This window comes from Piliocolobus tephrosceles, chromosome 15 (genome assembly GCF_002776525.5).
Source record: "Piliocolobus tephrosceles isolate RC106 chromosome 15, ASM277652v3, whole genome shotgun sequence".
NCBI classification, from domain to species: domain Eukaryota; kingdom Metazoa; phylum Chordata; class Mammalia; order Primates; family Cercopithecidae; genus Piliocolobus; species Piliocolobus tephrosceles.
Window position 1 is genome coordinate 65,965,933 of NC_045448.1, and position 24,015 is coordinate 65,989,947.

A 24,015-nucleotide genomic window follows, 5' to 3' on the forward strand; every position below is an offset into this window, starting at 1 on the left:
GAAGAGAGAAAGAAAAATCAAAATCTTATATATGGTAGAGGTTTCCCATGGTCATGCTTCTAATTGTTATTTTGAGGACTTGGGCAATAGGTTCGCTAGAAGCACAAACCTCACCATTATGCAATACTGACATGTAACAAACCTGCACATGTATCTAAAATACACCCTGAATCTAATAAAATAACAAAAAAAGTGAAAAAAGAAGAAAAGCTGCCAGACGTGGTGGCTCACGCCTGTAATCCCAGCACTTTGGGAGGCTGAGATGGGTGGATCACTCGAGCCCAGGAGTTTAAGACCAGCCTGGGCAACATGACAAAACCCTGTTTCTATTAAAAATACAAAAAAATTAGTCGAGTGTGGTGGCATGTGCCTATAGTCCCAGCAACTTGGGAGGCTGATGTGGGACAATCACCTGAGCCCAGGAAGTTGAAGCTGCAGTGAGCCATAATCATAACCTACTGCACTCCAGTCTGGGCAATGGGGGTAAGACGCTGTCATATTAAAAAACAAAAACAAAAAACAAAAAACAAAACTATACAATTATTAACCCAGGAAGATAAAAACAGCAGCGATTAACTGGAAAGCTTGGGAGATAGTGTTGGCTGCTCCTCCACCGTGAACTAGCTGTGAGATCTTAGGCAAGTCACCCATCTGACTCTGAGCTGCTTCTGCAACTGTGTCTGTAAAATGAGGCAAATCCTACTTCAGTGCTAGAAAGAAGGCTGGAGCAGATGAATTCACAATCCTTTCCAATTCCAAGATCTGTAACTCTAAGCACTTGGTACATCTACTGCTACCCTTGCCTCCCAACAAGCCAAACACTTCCAGCTAACTCTCGTCACTTACCCTACTTCTAATATGCCATTATTTACCAGGTAGATGTCCTATTTCCTAACATGAGGCTGAGAAAACAGTGGCGGCCACTCCCAGGAGCGCCCAGGGCCACAGACCACCATCTCTGCTGAGTCCCTCGAATCTATCTAAACCCTCAGATGGCGGAAATCAGGATGGCTGGAACTCAGGTGTCTCTCCTCACTCCTCCCTTGGCAACCCTTCCACGAAAACCCCCTCTCATTCTTCCTTTCTTTTTAAAAAATCAAAGCAGTGCATATATGCTATTTAATGAATCAAACAGTAGCCCCTTGTTTCAGCCCTCTCCATCTCAGCTTCTCACTCCCCAGAGAAACTCGTTTTCAATTCTTGTGGGGCTCTTTCTTCTGGTATTTCTCTCTGTTTTCAAAATGTCATGGTTTTGCTTCCTGATTTTCAGATGTAGATGCTATTTGAGGGCTTTTTATTATGGAAGATGAATACTTGGCTAATTTATACGCCCACAAGTATCTTCCTATAAAGCAACTATTTCCCTAATCCCCCAGATTCAGGGCCATTGTCCGGCCACTCAGCACAACGGCAGCTGAAGCAACAATGCTCGACACAGACTCCAGATGAGCCTGCTCTCCGAGTACGAATATACTGCAGCTGCATTCTCCCAAGATCACTTAGAAATTATCTTTGTCCATCTGAAGATGCTAATAAAATTTAGAAACAATTTTAGAATTCTGCAGCAGTAAATAAACCACCAGGTTTTAATGGACTAAATCCTAGCCATAGGAATTTAGAAATTTGTTCGTTAAAGGACCAGAAAGCCTAAAACCTCTCCAGTTCTCCATAATCAGCCAGTTTTTCTCTACTCCCATGCTCCATCCCCAATTACCTCCTTGCCCAGCTCCAAACCCTCACCCAGTCCCCAATTGCAGGGTCCTGGGAGGATGCTGGTCCTAAGCTGGAGAGCAAACCAGCTCAGCTTATCCACAGAGCTAAACTTTTCATAGCTCAAGTTTACCTGGGCCTCCTCAAGACGTGTCAGTTATAGACACCCAACAGGGGAAACAGACTTCAGGGTCGTTCAATTCCGTGCCTCTCAAGTCTCTCCAGCTCTGGAGTAAAAGAAAAGCTGTCTGGGAGAGGCACCAACAACAGTATGCTAACTCTTGGCAACGCCAAAAGACTCCCCAACACGGAATGCTGAAATTTTTTGTTCTTGTTGTTTTACATTCTTTGCATTATTCAACTTGTAAGTTTGTACCAAATGGTTCAGATGCGGGAAAGCCGTGATGCACCCATATTTAATGCCGGGGTACACCCTTGCCTCTTAGGTGTTTGTGCTCAATTGGATTCACCTCTACAATTGAGGTCCCCCACAGAGCAGAGGGGCCGAGAAGGGACCCTGCTGTAAGGGAGAGAGTTGATAGGAGGGCAAGAAGATGCCTTAGCAGGCTTATCATGAGTGATGGCACTGTGGGCTGAGATCCTAACTGTGGACTGAGCAGAGACACAGCTAAAAGAAACAACACAAACCTAAGAATCCCTCAAAATCACCTAGCTTTAAATAGTCCCCGAGGATAACAATAAAGCAAATGAATAAAATATGAAAACCTATGATTATTATATATACTATATCCATTCATTCAGCCCATTTCTTTTTACCTATTTATTGAGCATCTACAGAGCAAAGCTTTGCTGGATTGTAGAGACTACCATGATGAATTACTTGCCTATAATCTAATCAGGTGAAGATTCATTCGTCCAGCAAATAAATTATGAAAAGAAAACAGAAAGGGCAGGCTTTCAACTGGCAGGAGAGGAATACAATACCAAGTGCTATGGGATTTTAAAGAAGAAAGAACAATCATAATTGGTTAAGGAGAAATATAAGGAAACATGAAGGGAATAAAGAGCCCAAAACTCAGAAGGAAACTCCAGCAGGAAAGATGTGATCACCCAGCAAGCTGGGGTCAGTGAGATGGAAAGGAGCGGCACGGGAAGACTGCAGAGGGAATGGTGCAGGCAACGGGCAGCAGAGCATTTGCTTCCGAGGAGTGCAACGCAGTTTTAGCATCCTGAGAGGTCAGGACAAGCTGGTCTGAGGGATGACCATGAGAGCTGGGAAAGTGTGAGCAGAGACAGCCATACTTTGTGAGCATCCAAGTCCAAACAGCCGCTCCACAGGGCGGCTGGGGATGCCTCTTCCCACAGGCTTTGTTAATGTAGAATATTAAGGAGTGCTTTGCTCTTGTGTATCAATATCCTGTTTTCCTCCTCAGCCACAGGAATCTCCTGAAACAGAGGGAAACCTCTGGCTCCAGCAGCAGAAACAGAAAAGCTACACACCTGGTTCCTCATGTTCCAACACTAAAGGTTTTCCCACACACATGCTGTCCCCTCAGAAAATTGTTATCATTCTGATCCATCATACGTTGTAGGAGAGTCTTATCCTCATTTATACCCTATGATAAATGAGTTCCAAGTTCTAAATATCTGTCTTACCAGTAAGTTTTAGAACACAGCCACACTTCGGGAAGCTGTAGACTACACCTGAGCTAAAGCAGTGCTCATGTCCCTGGCTTTTAGGTTCCAGACATTTTATTACCTCAGGACAGAAAATCTAACGACAGGGAGCTCATAAAGGAAGAGGGACCTGGTTTGTAAGTCCCAATGACCCATTTTCCCATGGAATGTGTTCCTAAGAGTCAATGGCCTAATGACTGGGCTTTTCTAGGGAAAGGAGGTACTATAGTTAATAGGTCCTTGTTTGTAAACCAATGGAATGAAGGCAATTGATCACAGACACCACGGTCTATACAGAATACAAGAAATTAAGTGGTGCTCTTTCTCCAGTGAGTATGCAAGTGCCTGGAAGCCGCAGGGGCTGCTTCTAAACTTTCTTCCAGGCATTTGGTGTTAGCCTAGAGTAGCACATGGATCCCCTGTGGATTAAAGGACAAAACCAGGAGGGATTCTGGCTTCCATCATCCCTTTCCCTCTCACCCTCTTCTGATTCTATAAATCACTTCTGGCAGGTAGCTGGGAAGCAGCTGGGAATGACAGGCTTGCTCTGGAGCACAGGAAGCCACCTTTAACCCGCCTGCTGTTGTTTGTCTCTCAAAATGTGACAAAGGAACAGATGTAAGCAACATGCCAACTGTTGAGAGGATCTGCTTGGAGCACTATAGGAAGCCTGTTTGGAGCCACAACACACCAGCCAATCCAAGGAAGGACAACTGAGTTCATTTCCTGAACCCCCCTCGGCACACTCAGTTCAAGTCAGATTGGGTCGTCAATGCTCAGGCTACATACCATGCACACCCCTGCTTCCACCTTTGCCCATATGGCTCCCAGGTCCTGAAGCCCCTTCCTGAACCCCATTCAAATGCAACTGAGAGGTTCAGTCCAGCCTCACCACCAGCAAGGACTTTTTTGATCCCATGCCCCTCCTTCATCTCTCAACCAGACTACTTTTCACAGTCTGTAAGCCTCTCATGGGTCAGTCTCATTTCTGCAAAACATCTTGTGATCTCTTTGAGGGTTGGAGCCATGGCTTACATACCTTTGCATTCCCAAAGCAATGGTTTTTCAAATCAGTTGCAAACCATGAGTACAATGGAAGAAAGTTTAATGGGTTGCACCCAATATATTAAAATATAAAATAAAAACCAGCTTACAAAAGACACTCCTGGGACAACTGGGGAACTATGAAGTGGATATTAGATGACACTATGAAATTCTTATTAATTTTCTAAGGGATAGTAATGGTGGTATGTTTATGCAGGAAAATGCCTTATTTCTTTTATAAATTATTTTTATTAGACTTTTTTTTTTTGGGAGCAGTTCTAGTTTCACAGCAAAACTGAGTGGAAAGTAGAGATTTCCCCTGTCCCCACACATGCAAAGTCCCCCATTATCAACACCACCACCACAGTGGTACATTTGTGACAATCAATGAAGTACACTGACACATCACTATCACCCAAAGGCTACAGTTTACATTAGGATTCAGGTGTTATACATGCTACAGGTTTGGACAAATGTATAATGACATGCATCTGCCATTACAGTGACATACAGAGTAGTTTCACTGCCCTGAAATTCCTTTGTGAACTTCAGGGGATACATGCTAAAGTGTGAGAGGTGACTTACTTTCAAATGGATCAACAAGAAAAATATTTGTGTGTGTTTAAGCACACGCTTGCACAGATCAAGCAAATGTGCCCAAATGTTACAGCTGCTCAATGTTAGGTGTAGGGTATGCAGGCATTCACTGTACTTTACATTTTTCTGTGTGCTTGAAAAGTTTTATAATAAAAAATGGAAGAAAATGAAACAGAAAAAAATCAGAATGCAGAGGATGAAATATGATTTGGTTTAGATATCTATTGACATATGTGTCCTGGGTCACAACATACATATATTTCTTATTGTGGGTGAAGGCCCAGAATTTGAAAATGCTGTCCAGGCTGGGTGTGGTGGCTCAAGCCTATAAACCTGTAATCCCAGCACTTTGGGAGGCTGAAGTTGGAGGACGGCTTGAGCCCAGGAGTTCAAGACCAGTCTAGGCAGCACAGCGAAATCCCATTTTTGAAAATAAATAAATAAATAAATAGGAAAGAAAGAAAATGCTGTCCAGCGTAACTTGTTGCTCTAAGCACACAGCAGGCAGGCAATGAACTATTTGTTAATTAACTTCTAGAAGCACAGGATTTAATTGAAGCAGCAAGCTGAGAAATCATTCTGCTTCCAGTTCCATCCCATTAACTCAAGCTGTGTCAAAACAGCTAAGCCCTTTCCTGCGTTAGCACATTTGGGCCTAACCTTAAGTCAGCCTTCAGGCCTTTCTTATCAGATGTTTAATTACTCATCAGGAAAGAGTGCTGGCTTTCCCCCTTGATGCCAGGGAGGGAAGCGTGTTCACAGAAGACTCCAAATAGGGCTAGCAATTGTTCTTGTTTGCCTGGGATTGAGGTGTTCCCCAGGACTAGCGACATTCTGTGCTGAAACCAGGACAGACTTGGGCAAACCAGGGCAGCTAGTCATCCTAAATCTGAGCAAAGACTTTAAGAACCTTGGACAGACCTGAGAGAGCTGACACTGCTGTGCTGTGTGGCAGATGACACTGCAGCGTGAGCAACAGGGACAGACCCAGCTCAAGAAAGATTGTAGTAAGACAGAGATCACTCTGAGCCGTCCAAACAGCAACAGCAAGCGCCACATTGCAAACTGTGCCTCATGCCCTTAAACAAAACCTTTCTGATTATTCAACAACTAATCTGGAAAGCAAAGGACAAAGGAAACTTACTGTAAAAACGTCATCATCTCCAAGCTCAGCTTCATTATGGATGGTGGAAGATGATGTTGTTGAACCTAAAAAGACAAAAATGTCATAAAAAGTGTTTCCCAAGAGGATACATCAAATCCAACCCTTTAAAAAAGGATATTTTAATAAAACCAAATTCCATTCTTTTTGCATGTGAATTACCAGTAGAAATAAGTTACCTGGGAATTGAGTGCTTTTAATTTACTTTTCTTTAATTGATTTTTACCAGGATGCTCCCTAAATTAACTTTGCCTGCTGTTGTTCCCAATTAATCTCTCAAACTTCTGCTAAAGAATAAGCACACAGAGAGGCACCGTGGAGGAGGGGAGAGGCTGCCTGCTCCTCTGAGGGACACGCATCGAGCCCAGCCTCTGTAGTGACCCTGAGGTCCCAGCTTTGTAGTGCGAAAAGCACTGGACGGGGAACCTCTAAGTGAGACCTGCCACAATCTCACTGTGTAAACTGTACTTAGCGCCTCTGGTCTTTTCATCTACCAATGAAGGCATTTTAGCTCAATAGCTTGTATGGTTGTGTCCAGTTCTGAATTGAGATATTCTATTTCTAAATCCCAAATTGTGGGCTCCCTTCTAAGGGGACACCTGTGCAAGGGGGTTTTCTCTTGCAATACCAAGGCATCAGTGAGTTTGCTTTGTTTTTCCAAGTCAAAATTACAGCTCTTGCTAGAAAACCCTCCTTATTCCATCATGGAACCAACTGGACTTTAAAGTTCAACGTATTTACTTGTTCACCTTTTTCTTCATTCTGGTATGCGAATCAGGTACAACTGCCCTACTTCCCCCTACCACCCTGAATAGCAGATAATAATGCATGGATCAACTTAATTGGCCAAAAGAAGAACGTATTTAAAATTGCATCAGTGACAGATATACCAAAAGGGAAATTTATTCTCTTTTCCTTTTCTTGGTTAGACCTTTTAAAATATGCATTTAGAAAATACTTTGTTGGCTGGGCGCGGTGGCTCATGCCTGTAATCCCAGCACTTTGGGAGGCTGAGGTGGGCAGATCACGAGGTCAGGTGTTCGAGACCAGCCTGGCCAACATAGTGAAACCCTGTCTCTACTAAAAATACAAACATTAGCTGGGTGTGGTGGTGGACGCCTGTAATCTTAGCTACTGGGGAGGCTGAGGCATGAGAATCGCTTGAACCTGGGAGACGGAGGTTGCAATGAGCCGAGATCACACCACTGCACTCCAGTCTGGGTAACAGAGTGAGACTCCGTCTCAAAAAAAAAAAAAAAAAGAAAAAAGAAAAAGAAAATATTTTGCTATTACATGAAATTGAAATTAACAGAATTGCTCAGAAATGATGAGAAATACTTAAATTTCCAATAAGAGACTGCAGGAGAAAAAAAACCAGTTCCATAATATGTTCTGTGCAACTCCTACTGGTCTTTCAAGAGTTCTCTCTACTCTGAATTACTCCATTAAACCAATGTTCAAGGAAAACTGGTGGAAAAAAAGCTAGATAGAATGTATATAGAGAAAAAAATTACAAGTAGGAGAATGAAATGTGGTACAATTAAGTACATGGACAGAATGCGAACATCTATCAATAATATAGGAGCTATTTTTTCTCTAAACATGAAAAAGCTATGTTTAATAACATTTTAAATATTTGCCACTTATGTCAGACCTATAATTTGAACACTGGTTTTTATCACCTCTTTTTGGCTATCTCATAGTTGTTTATGGGTTCATGTTCTAGCTAGACTTGTCTTACTACTGATTATAATGTTAGGTAATTTGTCTTTTAAGACTGGCTTTTTTTCTCTTCCCCCAAATCCATAATGAAGAAAATGACTTCAGAACACTTTTATTTCTTAAGCAAATGAAACACATATTCTTTGGTGATTAATTTCCCCAAGATCTGAATTTGGCATTAATATGCCTTGCTTGATATTTCTTTCTTCACAGGGCCCTGTCTATGGCTTCTTTAATGCTCTGATTTGATATGTGGATGTGCTGCAGTGGAGAATTTTTGTGTTTGCATCTGTGGACTCTAGCCAAGTCCACTATGAGAACTGACTGCCCAAGGGCCTCCAGGCCATGATCAGATGTAACACAATGCCTACTACTCACTTACCCAGAGACCAAGGCCTAAACCGAACCAGGGCTCCAGAGGTCACAGATCCCTTTCCTTTTCAGTGGCAGCCGTACACCCCGGGCCTCTGATTACAGGATAGTGGGTAGGCCAGGAGCCGTCTGGGCCCGCCAGAATCCATACTCTACTTCTGAGCCAAGACAGACCAGACCAAAGCCATTTCAATAGTCAGGACAAGGTGAAAGCAGTCAAAAATACATGCACATGGAAATCCAGAACCTGCCTGTTTGTTTTTTCATGGCAGAGTCCAAAAATCAATTGGGATTACTCCTTACTCTGAAACCCATCTCCTTTTGCCTGCATTATCACTTTAATTACTCTCCTTGGATATTCCAAAAGTTTTGGCATCTACTGACCTGGCCCCAAACCCTCCCACTAATAAACCACAAATATATGATGGCAGACTATTGGAATTAAAAAGAATTTGGAACATTTCCATAGTCCCACTAAGAATGCAGTGACAAGTTCAATACCTTCTATAAGGTCTTCGATTGCTTTCCTTACTCCCCTGTCAAAGGCTCGGGCATCAGCAGGGCTTTGGAAAGTAAGTCCAAACTTCCTATTATCGACCTTCCAATGATGAAACGTTGGATTGGCTTTGGTGTAGACCAAGTCCTTTCTTACATAGCATTCCAATACCACCTGAAGGATGGAAACACACAGGCTGGTTACTAGTGGAACAGCCATGATGATGTCTGGTTACAGAAGTCTAATTAGGAACCATCACTGGTGGCAACTACCAAAATCCCTCCAACCCCTGCCTTCACATATCTGTGAGTCTCTCCAATTGGAAAGAAGGCTTTGCTTGGCTGCTGACCATCCAATCTTCGCTGCTCCCCACTGTCCTGGCTTTACCCCTTCACCACACTCTCTTCATCACAGTCATTCCTCTTCCTCCTGGCCCCTGGCTACAGGGCACTAAGCTGATGCCCAGGTCTTGGGTCTTTGCTGTATTTCAGATTACTGCTTTCATGTTGGGGTCTTTGTATTGAAGGCCATCTAGCTTCCCTCCCCTAAGGCTCCAAATTCCAAAAGTTGAAAAATCAACTTTACTCTAAAATTTCTCCTCTCCCAACTTCTGGCAATGCCAATCCGTCTCCACTCTTTCTCTGGCTCAACATCTCTGTGGTCATCTTTGCCTCCTCTGCCTATCCCCTGTATTATTAATCACCAGGTCCATTTCATTTTTCCTTCAACAGCTTTTGTATCAACCCCATTTCAGTTGCTGCCACCCTGATCTGAGTCTCTATTAACTTTATGTTTGGATTAATAGAACAATCTTCAAGTTTCTAGCAATTTAGTCTCAGAACTGGCTTTTATTGAGTTATAATGGATAGACTGATCTTTTTATCTCTAAGATGGAAAGAACACCAATGTTATCAATGAGAACAGGAACATGCTCTGAAAACACTGAATAAATGAGAACCCTAATTCACACTCATTGTCCAGTGTATCTTCCCTGTCAAGTTTTACTCTTACATGTACTCCAGTTCTCCTTGTCATCTTCACAATTTAGTACCTGATTTCAAACTATTCTCTAACACTTTCATGTATATTAGTCTTGTTCCCCTAACTAGCCTGCAAAAAGTCAAGATTATAAAACAACTCCCTGTGTGTAACACAGTTGATAGAGATACTAGAGTTTATTTAATATTATAGGTAATATTGCAATAATTTGAATGTAAACTTCTTTCTTTATTAAAAAACTCAAACTCCTTAAAATATTTATTCCTATGGCTTCATTACAAACACCATAACGATTTTGCTGAGTTTTAATAGCCCAAACTTGTTCTGGCAAAGATCTGCGTTTACCACAATGTGATCTTATTAATTTAGACTAAATGAAGGACAAGAGTAAAGACCTGCCTAAATTAGTAAACATGTAAATTAGAGAATATCTTTAAATAAGTATAACTTCTAAGAATAGATCAAAGGAAAAAGAAGGAGGCCAGTAGAGTGGCTCATGCCTGTAATCCCAGCACTTTTGGGGGCTGAGGCAAGAGGATCACTTGAGCCCAGGAGTTTGAGACCAGTCTGGGGAAAATGGCAGGACCCTGTCTCTACCTAAAATACAAAAATTAGCTGGGTGTGGCGGCGCACGTCTATAGTTCTAGCTACTCAGGAGACTGAGGTGGGAGGATCGCTTGAGTCCGGGAGGTTGAGGCTGCAGTGAGCTGAGAAAGTGCTGTGCCACTGTACTCCAGCCCAGGTGACAGAGTGAGACTCTGTCTCAACAAAAGGAAAGAACAAATGAAAAATAAATTAAGGGTTGCCTAATGAATGTTCCCTAACTTAATAAAAAAATGAGAATAATATTCAAATTGGTATATCAAATAGTAGTCCCAAGCAGTTAACTTTATACATTGTATTGAGATCGGACAACAGTCCCCTCCCATAATTCTATTTATGATTAAATTGCTTATTATAGCCATTTCCCCCTAAGAATAGCACAATGATTAAATGTCAGCCCAGCCCCATTCCACATTGGGGAAATCCAAATAATCAAGAATTTAACTAACAAATGTTATCTATTTTAGAATTTAATAGTCTCAATTCAAAGTCTCAGAATAAACTTTTTGTATTATAAAAACAAAGACTCTTAGTTTCTCCATATTTTCGGGGTGAAAAAAATTAGTCTTTGGTTGACATTTTCCAAATCTGAAATTATTCCAAAGGTACATTTTCTCAGAAAAGTTTACGTAAAATGACCGGGCGCAGTGGCTCACGCCTGTAATACCAGCACTTTGGGAGGCCGAGGCAGGCAGATCATGAGGTCAGGAGATCGAGACCAACCTGGCTAACATGGTGAAACTCCATCACTACTTAAAATACAAAAAATGAGCCAGGCCTGGTGGCGGGCGCCTGTAGTCCCAGCTACTCGGGAGGCTGAGGCAGGAGAATGGTGTGAACCCTGGAGGCGGAGCTTGCAGTGAGCCGAGACTGCACCACTGCACTCTAGCCTGGGTGACAAAGCGAGACTCTGTCTCAAAAAAAAAAAAAAAAAAAAAGTTAAGTAAAATAGTTCAGCCACTTAAGTGAAGGGGGAAATCAGATACCATCTCTTTATGTCCTCTAAAGCAAAATAGTATCATATGTATCTAAGTTTAAAGACAAAAATGAAAAGGTTTAGATGCTTTAATCTTCCCAACAGATATAAACTCTGGTGAAGTTTTGGCACACACAATTAGACGCTAACTTAAAACTTGAGAAAGGCTTTAAAAAATACCCGTTTAAATAAGATGCATAAGGAGAAAAAAAGTGATTATGTTCTTGTTGGAGACTTAAAAACTACACAAGAAATACATGTTGTGAGAGATTTAAGTATTAGCTGAAGCCATGAGGACTCCATTCCTACTCATCTCTCCCTTCCCTGTCAACATCTCTCTCTGTCGAGTTCCCCACTGTCAGTAAAGCGGGCACAATCCCAGTTTCCGTTTTGTGGCTTTTTACATATACACAGGTAAGTTTCTGCGTAAGGGTAACTGTGTTTAAATGTAGCCACATCTATAAGTTGTTTTTAACTTGCTTTCTATTTTCCTTAAAAATATGTCACAGAGATACAGGAAGGTAAAAAGAACTGTTTAATTAGTCTGTATGGGTGTATTAGATTTATTCAACCATTCTCCATACTCAACGGGCATTGATGTCAACAAGAATTGGTCACCTTGAAGACAACGCTGCAATTTACATCCTGATCTATATTTCAAGTATAAATTAGAATTCTAGACAGCTTCCTGGTACTTAAAGCCTTTTCTAATGAGTCAGTGGCAATATTAAGAAATGTAGTTTTTTTTTTTTTTTAATGAGTCAGTGGCAATATTAAGAAATGTAGTTTTTTTATATTATCGAATAAAATGTATCAACATTTGGAAGATCTGCTTTACTCAGTGGAGCATTATTTTTCAGGTGACCAGTGCATGATGTTATAAAATCAGGGATGAGGAAAAGATCTATTGAAAGTGAAAGATAAACCAGTGGGTTGTAATGTAAGAGTATGAAAGGTTCATTGACAGGTTTCAGATTCCACATGGTTGAGTTTTAGTGTAGTATCAAAGAAGAATATCTACAATTGTCTGAAAAGGCTATTAAAATATTTCTCCCCTTACCAACTCCCCTTCTCTGTGAGTAGCTGAATTTTCTTTATATACTTCAATCAAAATAATATATTACAGATTAAAAGCAGGAGCAGATACCAGAATCCAGCTATTTTCTGGTAAGCCAGATATTAATGAGATCTTCAAAAACATAAAGCAATGCCACTTTTCTCATAATTACTTTTGTTCTGGAAAAATTATAGTTATTTGCCATAAAGATGTCATTTATAGGGCCGGGCGCGGTGGTTCAAGCCTGTAATCCCAACACTTTGGGAGGCCGAGACGGGCGGATCACAAGGTCAGAAGATCGAGATCTTCCTGGCTAACACGGTGAAACCCCGTCTCTACTAAAAAAATACAAAAAAAACTAGCCGGGCGAGGTGGTGGGTGCCTGTAGTCCCAGCTACTCAGGAGGCTGAGGCAGGAGAATGGCGTGAACCCGGGAGGCGGAGCTTGCAGTGAGCTGAGATCCGGCCACTGCACTCCAGCCTGGGCGACAGAGTGAGACTCCGTCTCAAAAAAAAAAAAAAAAAAAAAAATGTCATTTATAGTAACAATATTGTTTAATTAAAAGTTCTAAATTTTTTTTTGTTTTAATTTCTAATATGGTAAGTTATAAATAGCTGTAACTCACCAAACTAAAAGCTCTTTGAGGTCCTGAATAAAATTTTGCAGTGTAAAGGGATCCTGAGACCAAAAAAGTTTAAGAACTGTTGCTGTCCATAAATCTCTGTGTGTTTAATTCTTTTTCTAAAGGATAGTGTTCTAGATGTGAACTGCTAGGTAAAAAGATATGCACATTTAAAATTAAAATCCTGCCAAATTGCTTTTCAAAGAGCTTTGCCAGCTCAAATTCCCACCAAATGTTATGTGAGAATGCTCACTGACCTACACATGGGCAATGCCTGGAATGATCGATCTCTTAGATTTTGGGATTAGTCTCCATAAAGAGGTTTCTCACAAGATTTGTTTAAGGAGTAAACTTCTTTAATCCATCTAAAAAGAGATTCAACTTAGAAAATTTTAATTTACATATAATTTCTCAGGCTTGACCGTCCCCAGCTTACTAAAAAATGATCTGAATAACTACTTGTGAATGGGTGTCTGGAACAGAGACTTTTCCCATAGAAACAATGGTAGTTAAGTTCACAGCCCTCAATATGTAACGAAACAAACTCCCACGATGTGCCGAATTCTACACCTGCACTGTATTGTAAAAACTGACAACACTGTTTCTACCAGAAAGAGCACTTCATGCCCTAGTTGGAATACTGGGAACTCTGATACCATCCATCCAATATATCCTAAAAATAATCTTCATCTTTTCTTTGCCATTCCACCTTTTAGAGGGGGGTTCCTCAATAACTCATCACATTTGCAGAGCTCCCATGTGGGTGCATAGTCTCCAGTGGGCACTAGCGTTGCATTAGAGAAGCTTGAGAGGCCAAAGGAAGAGGTATCATATCTCTAAGGAGAGAAGGAGAGGGAGAGAGGGAGGGTGGAGGGTGGGGGGGGAGAGAGGGAAGGAGACTGTGTGCGTGTGCTTGTGTGTGTGTGTGTGCACGCACGCACGGGCATGGATATGCTGGGTATGGGTGAGGGGAGGGTTAAGTACTACACAGTACAGGAATCCAGAATTTCTCAGAGTGTGAAACAGGCAAGGTAAGGGATGCAGAGATAGAGAAGTACAACAGGACATATGGGTGTATGATTTAGGTACCAGTGAATATAAAAGCCCACAAGTGTGGAGTCAAGGAATGTAAAGTGGACAGGAAAAGGGGGTGGGGAGATGGAGAAACATGATGGGGGAGGGGATGAGGCACACTTTTAGGATAGCACAATCTATGTGTACACTAGCAACAAACAACGTAAGTTGGTCCACGACTCAGCGGGGGTGGACAGAGGACTGGACTGCCCTAATAGTATGCCGAGTTAGTGTGAAGGGACAGGCTTGATTTTGCAAAGAAATGAGCTCAAACGCTGGCTCTGCTGGTGACACTGCCCGTCCCATGCCAAGGATGTGGCTCACTTCTTAGAGCATTGAGTTTCCCCACTACAATGTGGAAATAGTAATATCTTCCTCCTTCAAAATGTTGTAGGAATTTAACTGAGGTTATTTACTTAAAGGACCCGGAACAAATGGTGAAAGTCTACTATGCACTAGTAATGTCTTAAAAGTGACTAGATTAGACAAGCTAAAGGGCCACTTTAGGTTGAAGTATTCTATGACAAACCATAGAAATACCAGGAAAATGTAGCTCTAAGAACATAACCCTTCAGAAAAGATTATCTGGTAAAACACAGAATAACCCTAAAAACAAAAAGACCAAAGACGTGGAAAAAATTTCTATATATATAAAAATAAGAACTAAAGGGCAAGCAACAGATTATAAAAATATACTTGCAGCAAATATGACAGATGGAGATTCATATCCTTACTATGCAAGAGGGCATACACATCAAGGAGAAAAATAAGGCCCCGATAAGTAAATATACAAAGGACATCAACAGATAATTAATTCACAGTTACAACTGTTTAACAAACAGAAAAACATTTTATCTCATTAGTAAGCAATAAGTATTATACATATATTATATATATGTATATTTTATATCCCTCAATGTGTTAAAGGAAATTCTAATACTGGTGGCAGCTCCTTGCACATGTATCAAAAGTCATACAAACATGACCTCCTAAATTATTCCAAAAATATAATAAACGTGGAAAATTCACATAGGTGTATTCCTAACACTGAGGTGAGGGGAAGAACCTTAATATTTGACACTAAGGAGGTGGTCAAATAATGAAACATCAAACTGATATCAGCAACATGGAAAATTTCATATGAGAACGTTAGGGCAATGCTGTTTCATGATAGTCTTGAAAGAGAATGTTTAAGGCAAAATAAATGAGATACACGACTGTTTAAAAATATGGCCGGGCACAGTGGCATGTGTCTGTAGCCCCAGCTACTCCAGAGGATGAGGTGGGAGGACCATTTGGAGCTCAGGAGTTGGAGGCCAGCCTGGGCAACAAAGTGAGATCCTGTCTTATTTTTAAAAAAGTACAAAATGGGAAAATTACATCAAAGGGCTAAGGGTGGTTGTTCAGTTTTGGGGTCAGAGTGACAAGAGAATCAAATACTGGTTCCAGGCCCCCAAAACAGGACACTAAGAACAAGGAATCTTTCTGAATCATAATTTCTTCAATTACAATTATATAGGCTGCTGTAGGGATACAACGACAGATCTAACTGAAGGGCTGGATTGTACTTAGTACATGGTAAATGCTAGATAAATGGTAGTCATTTTACTTTTTATTGGTAATGTAGTTACATTGCTTTTTATTGCAAAAATGTTATAAACAAGAATGTTTTCATTATTCGACTATTATATACGGTATTTCCTGAACAAACACTTTTTAAAATTAGCTGTCTTCTCCCTTCAAATTTTCAGAAATGAAATCAAATGTGAAAATAATATTTCTGTTAACCCATATGTAACATTTACAAATTGTTCTGCCTTATCTATTTTGTAAATTTTTTAAACTATAAGAAGTGCTTGCAAAAGAAGATTAAATTTGTACACTTAACACATAAAACCCAACAGATGCTGCTGTAAAGGGTCTCAAATGCAACACTGACATATTCTTGTGGTGTCTTTGCATTTTCTCTGTGGGATCCTGCACAATCCTGCACATTCTGAATCATCTGTTGGCTTCTGAGTATACACTCCATGATCAAATACAGATAGAAGTAGTGTTCCTCCATGTTTAGGGCCATGAATTTAAAACAGATTTTGGACATTCAATTTTCCTTCCTATCATAGATTCCCTCATAACATAGAACTGAACATTTGAGTTCCTCCCTAAGACTGTATATTATGAAGTATCAATTCCCCACCCTTGGGAGACGATGATTACTCTCCAAAGTATTTATCTATAAGCATGGATAATAATTTATAGAAGTATGGGCTGGGCGCGGTGGCTCATGCCTGTAATCCCAGCACTTTGGGAGGCCGAGGTGGGTGGATCACCTCAGGTCAGGAGTTCGAGACCAACCTGGTCAATATGGTGAAACCCCGTCTCTACTAAAGATACAAAAACTAGCTGGGTGTGGTGGCGCACACCTGTAGTCCCAGTTACTCAGCAGCAGAACTGCTTGAACCTGGGAGGCAGGGGTTGCAGTGAGCCGACATCGTGCCACTGCACTCCAGCCTGGGCGACAGAGCGAGACTCCGTCTCAAAACAAAAAACAAAACCAAAAACAAACCAAAGTATGATAGATACCACTACTTTTTGTTACTTTCTTTTTCCATGCATGTTTTATTCATTAGGGCATGAAATAAAAGCTTGAAAACATTTATTGATAAATAGTCTAATGTCAGATGATATCTTGCCTTTGTATTTTACCTGCCACCATCCAAACCTCAATGGCATGCTCCATGAATAAACTCTACATTTTTAAAACACTGACTGCACAGCTCAGTACAATGTGATTCATAATAATAAAAGAGTACACTTTTGTTTTGAATACCTTTTTACAATGTTAGACATCTTAATCAAAGATGCAAATAAAACAGCCAAATATACTTCTAAGCATCTCAGATAAAGCGTGTGGTCAAAAGAGACTTTGCTGGAAAGGACAGTCACATTTTGCAATTTGGCACCAGCTCCGGGGTTCTAACTTTTGAAGCTTTTGCAAGAGTTTGAAGTCAGAGAAAGAAAGAAAAAAATACGTTAAGGAAAGAGTACTATAGTACTATGATTTAATGTAAATAAAGCAGTTGTCACTAATTTAACCCACGTGATGTATGTCTGCCATTACCAGTTTGTCTTTCTGTCGTTCACCATGGATGAGAAAGCCGCTTCGTCCATTGCCTTCAGGGTGCATGACCTTACAGACCCCGACACGACTGATCCCGCCTCCTTCCTGTGGGAACCATCCCCCGCTGGAGTCATCTCTGGTCATAACCACAGCCTTGACACGCACAATATAGCTGTCACTAAAACGACAACAACAAGAAGAACGGGGCATGACAATGGTCTAGTAGTTGCAGAACACGTTTCACAATGCAAGGTGACCACCAGCCAACACTTTTTTGGACTTATCGAAAGAAATCTATGCCTGCAGGCAACCTTAAAAAGTGATCCATCTCAACTTTTAGGGAAAAAAACAAAACACTTAAACTCAATATAAAAGTACATTTTTTTTTTTTTTTGTTTTTTGAAACGGAGTCTGGCTCTGTCGCCCAGGCTGGAGTGCAGTGGCCGGATCTCAGCTCACTGCAAGCTCCACCTCCCGGGTTCACGCCATTCTCCTGCCTCAGCCTCCTGAGTAGCTGGGACTACAGGCGCCCGCCACGTCGCCTGGCTAGTTTTTTGTATCTTTTTTTTAGTAGAGACGGGGTTTCAACGTGTTAGCCAGGATGGTCTTGATCTCCTGACCTCGTGATCCGCCCATCTCGGCCTCCCAAAGTGCTGGGATTACAGGCTTGAGCCACCGCGCCCGGCCAAAAGTACATTTTTAAAAAGACACCTAGTAATTAAAAATTACTTGTGATCAAAAGATTATACAGGCACAATATTTTCCAGTTTCTAGGTGTCAGTACTGATAAATGAGTTGATTTCTATAATTTAGTATCTTTAGGTTGGAAAGACACATGCCTATTTTGGTTTTCCTTTTTTTTATTTATTTTTTCTTTTTTTGAGACGGAGTTTCGCTCTGGTTGCCCAGACTGGAGTGCAATGGCATGACCTCGGCTCACTGCAACCCCCGCCTCCTGGGTTCGAGCAATTCTCCTGACTCAGCCTCCCAAGTAGCTGGGATTACAGGCACCTGCCACCATGCCTGGTCAGTTTTTGGTATTTTTAGTAGAGATGGAGTTTCACCACGTTGGCAGGCTGGTCTGGAACTCCTGACCTCAGGTGATTCACCCACCTTGGCCTCCCAAAGTGCTGGGATTACAGGCATGAGCCACCGTGCCTAAACTACAAACCTATTAAAAGGGTACTATGGTTTCAACCCTTTAAAATTAGTTGAAAATGAATGACCAAGTTTTAACATTTTATAAAGCCAAGAATCTTATTTAGCATAAAATAGGATAATCTACTTGCAAATCATAAATTCACCATGAAATCACATATCTAGGTAGGAAAATATTTCAATTCCAATAACCCTTCACACATTTGTAGCCTTCTGTTTATGATTTTATTTCTTCCAGTCTAAAACCTCAATTTCATAATAAGTTCTTCTGTACATTTGCCAAAAATCCTTTTTCTCCCCCAGAGACCAACTCTAGCTTCTTTTCATTCTTCATCACTTTTGGGGGAAATTTATTTGGATTTTTGGCAAGGCCATTACATTCTCACTTGCTGTTTTCTTTCTTTGGATAGAATTCATTTTTACTCATTCAAACATATATTTGCATCTTGCATATGCCAGGCGTTATAACAGATTCTCGGGAAACAAAGCTGCAGAGTAACAAAGAACCCCCCTCGTTCCCTGGGCCTCCGGGAAGACGCCCTCAGCCCGGGCACTCAGAACTTGGCCCCCGCAATTGGCCAGAGACGTGGAGGCAGTGCCCCATAGCCCTGCTCACCTCACTCACCGCTAAAGGCAAAGCCACCAGATTTTCCACGACCCCCTATGGCTAACCCTCCACCGTCACCCAGCTGACCTCCCTTGGCACCCCAAATCCAAGGTCTACCATTCCCTTTACTTCCTCATCCCCTCTTCTGATCATTCCTTTCATTTTTTTTTCACTGTGGTAAAATATGAATGATATAAAATTTCCCATTTTAACCATACAAGTTCAGTGGCATTAATTACACCCACACTGTTGGTCAACCATCACCCCCATCTACCTCTAGAACTTTTCATCATCCCAAACGGAAACTATGTACCCATGAAAAATACTAACTCCCCCTTCCCCACTTCCTCCACCCCTAGCCCCGGCACCCACCATTCTACTGTCTTGTCTCTATGAATCTGATACTCTAGGTACCTCATATAAGTTCCTTTCCCTTTCCTAACCTAAATTAAAATGCACTCTCGGCTGGGCCTCTGTGGCCCATTCTCCCAGGGCTGATTTCTGTCTCCCCACTGCACCCTGCTGGGCCTAGTTGTGGGTATGGTGCTTGCCACTGCTGCAGACTGTTCAGCCTCCCACCAGTGTGAAGCTCACACGCTGACCATGCCCCCCTCACAACCCTTCTTCACTCTTCCACAGACCTCACTTTCCTTCATTCCTTGAAGACTTCAGCAACCAGGCTCACTGACTCTCCATATCTCCACCATGATTCCTGGCCCGATTCTTGATAATTTCATTATTGACTCGGAGGATCCCTCCAATTCCCTGGCCTCTCAATTTCTGGCCCTCTTTCCTTCCAATGCCCTTGTCTTACAACCAACTTCAGCCGTTCATGCCCAGGTCAACCGTGAATCTTGTCATTACCAACATCTGCACCACCTCCATAACTCAATTGTAAGCATCCTGCTCTCTGACAACCTCGTAACTTTGCAGCTCTCTCCCTCCAGACTCTAATAATTCTTTACCCTGTTGGGGTCAACAATCTATTGTTCTGACCACTTTTGCCCTCCCCCAAATGCCACATTCTCAACTGATTCTCTACCCCTCCCCTTGCTTATTGCCATTGCCTGGCATGACCCCAGTGGAGTTAAATCCTATCATTTACCTACTCCGTAACCCCACCCAGGCTGCCGGACATAGTGCAAGGGAAAAACCCCACTCTAGTATGCTCATAGGACTAGTTTGAAAGCCACAAACATGACTCTCGAGTGAGTCCTTAAGTGCCACCTGGCATCCTGCTACATTTCCCTGATCTGTCCCCCAAAGACAACTTTACACGGCCTCCTACCCCCTCACTCTCAGATGATGGATGAAGTTGCTTTAGCTTCACTGAGAAAATAGACAAAATCACAGGAGGCCTTTTGCCTGTGCCCACCACTGTGCCTACGCTTTGTACCAGCACTCTCTCTGCCCTTCCTCCTGTAACTGTGGTTAAGTCATCCATGATCCAAGTTAGGGCCAACTTCCTCCACTTAAACACCTTCTACATACCAACAGTTCCCAAATTCACATTTCCATCCAGGTCTCTTCTGTGAGATTCAGTCCAGTGGAACCAAGGGCCCATGTGAAGTCTCTACATAGGTGTCTAATACGTACCACAATCAACACGTTTCAGGTTGAACTCTTGGTTCCTGACACCTCCTCATCCTTCTAGTTCTCTCTTCAAAATATATCCAGGATCCACTTTTTACCACTTCTACTGACACTGACCTGATCCAACTGCCATCACCTTCCATTGAGATTACTGCAATAGCCTTCTAACTGGCATCCTTGTTTCCATGTTTGCCCAACTTAACCCAGAAAATAGAAAGGTAAGTCAGATCACTCTACTCAAACAAACCCTCCAGTGGTATCACCAAGCAGAACTCAAAATCTGGACCTTTTATCCGACTACTCTTCTTGTTCATTCCACTTTGGTCCCACTGGCCTCCATATTAAGCATCCTTCTACCTCAGGGCCTTTGCACTTGCTATTTCTTCTGTTCAAACTCTACTCCTCACATCCCAACTGGGTTCATTCTCTTATTTCACTTAAGTCTCTGTCCAAGGTTATTTCAGAGACGACTTCCCTGCCTATTCTATATAAAGCAGCATAGCACCCTCCACCCCTCTTAAATCTTCTCCCCTTGCTTTGGCTTTCTATATGCTACTAAATCAATACTTGCTCAATAAAATATCTGCTTGCCTACCAGAATATAAATTCCACAGGAGCAGAAACTTTGCCTTTTTTGTTCAATTCTATATCCCTAGGGCCTAGAATGGTGTCTTATATGTAATATGTTACGGAATGAATAGGGCTAAATTCACAATATAAACAGGCTTTTAAAAAAAGCAGGCTGGATGCAGTGGCTCATGCCTGTAATCCCAGCACTTTGGGAGGCTGAGGTGGGCAGACAACCTGAGGTCAGGAGTTCGAGACCAGCCTGGCCAACATGGTGAAACTCCGTCTCTACTAAAAATACAAAAAATCAGCTGGGCTTGATGGTGGGCACCTATAGTCACAGTTACTCAGGTGGCTGAGGCAGGAGAATAGCTTGAATCCAAGAGGCAGAGCTGAGATCGCGCCACTGCACTCTACCTTGGGCAACAAGAGCAAAACTCCATCTTAAAAAAAAAAAAAAAGCTATAGCTAACAGATTTCCTATAAAAACATACAGTGTTCAATACTTATTTACTTACGAACCACAATTACTAAATTGGGATCATGGTATTTTTCTATTCATAAAAATGGAAAAATCATGTAGAAGTACATATAAAAATCATAGGACATACATGTACATACAGGACTAATCCAACTATTTCAGGATTCAACATGCATATTCCCTTAGATTAAGAACCTTCTGTAACATTTATTTAGATTAACTGCATACAATTTGAGAATATCCTTTCCCCCAATCCCATTTATTTAAAAAAAAAAATTAAGGGTCTTATGACTTTTAATTCTTGAGTGTGCAACACAGCTTTCTCAAATCTTCTATGAGTGTACTATGGGTTCATCTCAACAGGAGATGGCCAAAGTGAAGAATTGAAACTCTGTGCACCTCTTGTTAAAACATGCTTTTACTTTTTTTGTTTTGCAGCTTTGTGCTGTTCTCTGTTTCTTTGAGGGGATTAAGTAAACATGAAAAAGAGAAGTTTGCATTGCTTATGTTAGTGCCATAAACTTATTTCCAAAAAGCACCCATTTATTACAGAATTTAAAAATACTGTACCCTTCTGTGTCCAGACTACAAGGCTGTTAACTCTGGCCTTTGCTTGCACTCTGAGGCCTCCTCTTTCCTGCCTCAATGCCTCCTATCAAGTGCCTTCTCCAGGGTATAGACTTCTCTGTGATGGGATTTGGGGAAAGGGAGGCTCAGGGCAGAAGCTCCCTTTGTCTCCTCCAGCAAGAGCCCCGACAGCCAGCATTAACTGAGGCATCTGGCTATTTAAAACAAGGCGGGGGATAAAGTGCTGCACTAAAAGCTGCGAAGGATGTCTGGATAATCCAGCTGCATGGCTGCATGCCAACTGCTTCCTATCCATGGTGTATTTACGTTACTCAGGCACTTCACCCCACCCAGCACAGAAACGACAATGAACTTCACCACGAAAAAGGTATAAAGGAGGAAACTCTCTTCCTACCTTCCCTCTCGCTCTTTCTGGAAAGAATTAAACAACATCTGTTTAAAACAGATGCAGAGTTTGTTAGTAGGGGGGATGGGACAGGAAGGGCAAGGGCAGATTAGTTTTAAAAATGTGCACAAGGAAACTGCTGCTGGTATGCCTTAGAAAAAAAAATGTCAAAACATGCTATCATTGTCAAAAATAACAACATTTTAAAAGAATGCTTCTGAAATTAACAACTGCTGTAATGGTGTGGATCTAGTGAAGCTCCAGCCAAGGGTCCAAACTGAATGGAGCCCGAGTGTCTGAACTTGAGCTGAATAGCCCCATCAATGTCATTACAAATGGTGTTGGACGGCCAGCGCTCAATACCATATTCTTTAGGTGTGTTATGAGCAAAAGTGGCTGGACTGAGGATCTTCCATTGAAATGTGGTTTCTTTACGGAAAAAGCTTTGTGTTCCCAACACATGGACTTTTTCTAAAAGCAGGACTTCCTGTCCCGGGATCACGCAATATGCAAAAGAGGCAGGTAGCATCGTAAGGCAGGATAGGAAGGCAGAGAAAAAAATGCTTTTAAAACTGGATTAGCATCTCCACAGAAAAGTTTTAGACCTCAGCCTTTATGTTCTAAGTGTTCTCCAGTTTCAAAGCAGGCCCTGTCTGGGCCACGTTAACAGACGTAAACCAAGGAACTGTAGGAGATGACGGCAAGGCAGCACTGGGTCTCGCAAAGAATGTGTGCTCCAGGGCCAGGCGGCCCCAAAGTCCCCCAGCCCTCTCAGGAGCTGAAGAAACCTCTTTTCGAGCTTCATTTTCCTCCTTTGCAAAATGAATAGGGGATCTACCCTGCTGGCTGAAAGCTGGCTGAAAGCAGTGTTACAGATGCAGATGTTTGGTAAGTTGTAATCATCATCATTTTTGCTGAAAGCCTACCTCAGTGACAGAAACAGGTCCTTGAAACACCATCTTCCCTGGCCACTGAGGAGTGGGTTTCGATTGCCTGCCCTTTCTAGCTATCAGAGAGTGGAGGGGCAGGGAAGCTGTCAGGCTCTTGACAGTAGGAGGAAATTTGACATGGACCTCCAGCAACTGTCATGAGAGGTTAGGTTTATAAAGACCAGGTTTAGTCGTCCACTGTAGGCATACCTGTAGAGGAAAATAATGCCGTCCACCGTCTGTGAGCTGGCCCTCTGCTCCTGCCCTTCCCCATCGGTTTCTTTCAGGGATGGAGACTGGGACTTTTACCTCCCCCATAAATACTTCCCACAGCCAGCCCTTATCTGATTACACGGCTCCTTTATCTCTCCATTATGCTCAACATTAGATTCACTTCCTCCCAGCCTCTTCTCCACTTCACCAGACCTTGAGAGGGATTAGCCAAGATCCCAGCCTCTTCAGCCCAACTCCCAGACGCCAACTGAGCCAAATATAACACCAACTTCTTGCAGGG

The 24,015-nt window shown here is 42.0% G+C and overlaps 1 protein-coding gene across 1 annotated transcript in view; it reads right to left on the bottom strand.

The window, feature by feature from the left end:
* Nucleotides 1–24,015, bottom strand: part of SPRED2 (sprouty related EVH1 domain containing 2) — a 128,042-nt gene that overhangs the window by 18,375 nt on the left and 85,652 nt on the right. The window contains exons 2-4 of the mRNA XM_023224092.2: nucleotides 17,194–17,371; nucleotides 8,747–8,915; nucleotides 6,134–6,198 (exon numbers count right to left, since the gene is read on the bottom strand). Of these exons, the coding sequence (XP_023079860.1) occupies nucleotides 6,134–6,198; nucleotides 8,747–8,915; nucleotides 17,194–17,371 (412 nt within the window). The remainder of the gene's footprint in view (nucleotides 1–6,133; nucleotides 6,199–8,746; nucleotides 8,916–17,193; nucleotides 17,372–24,015) is intronic.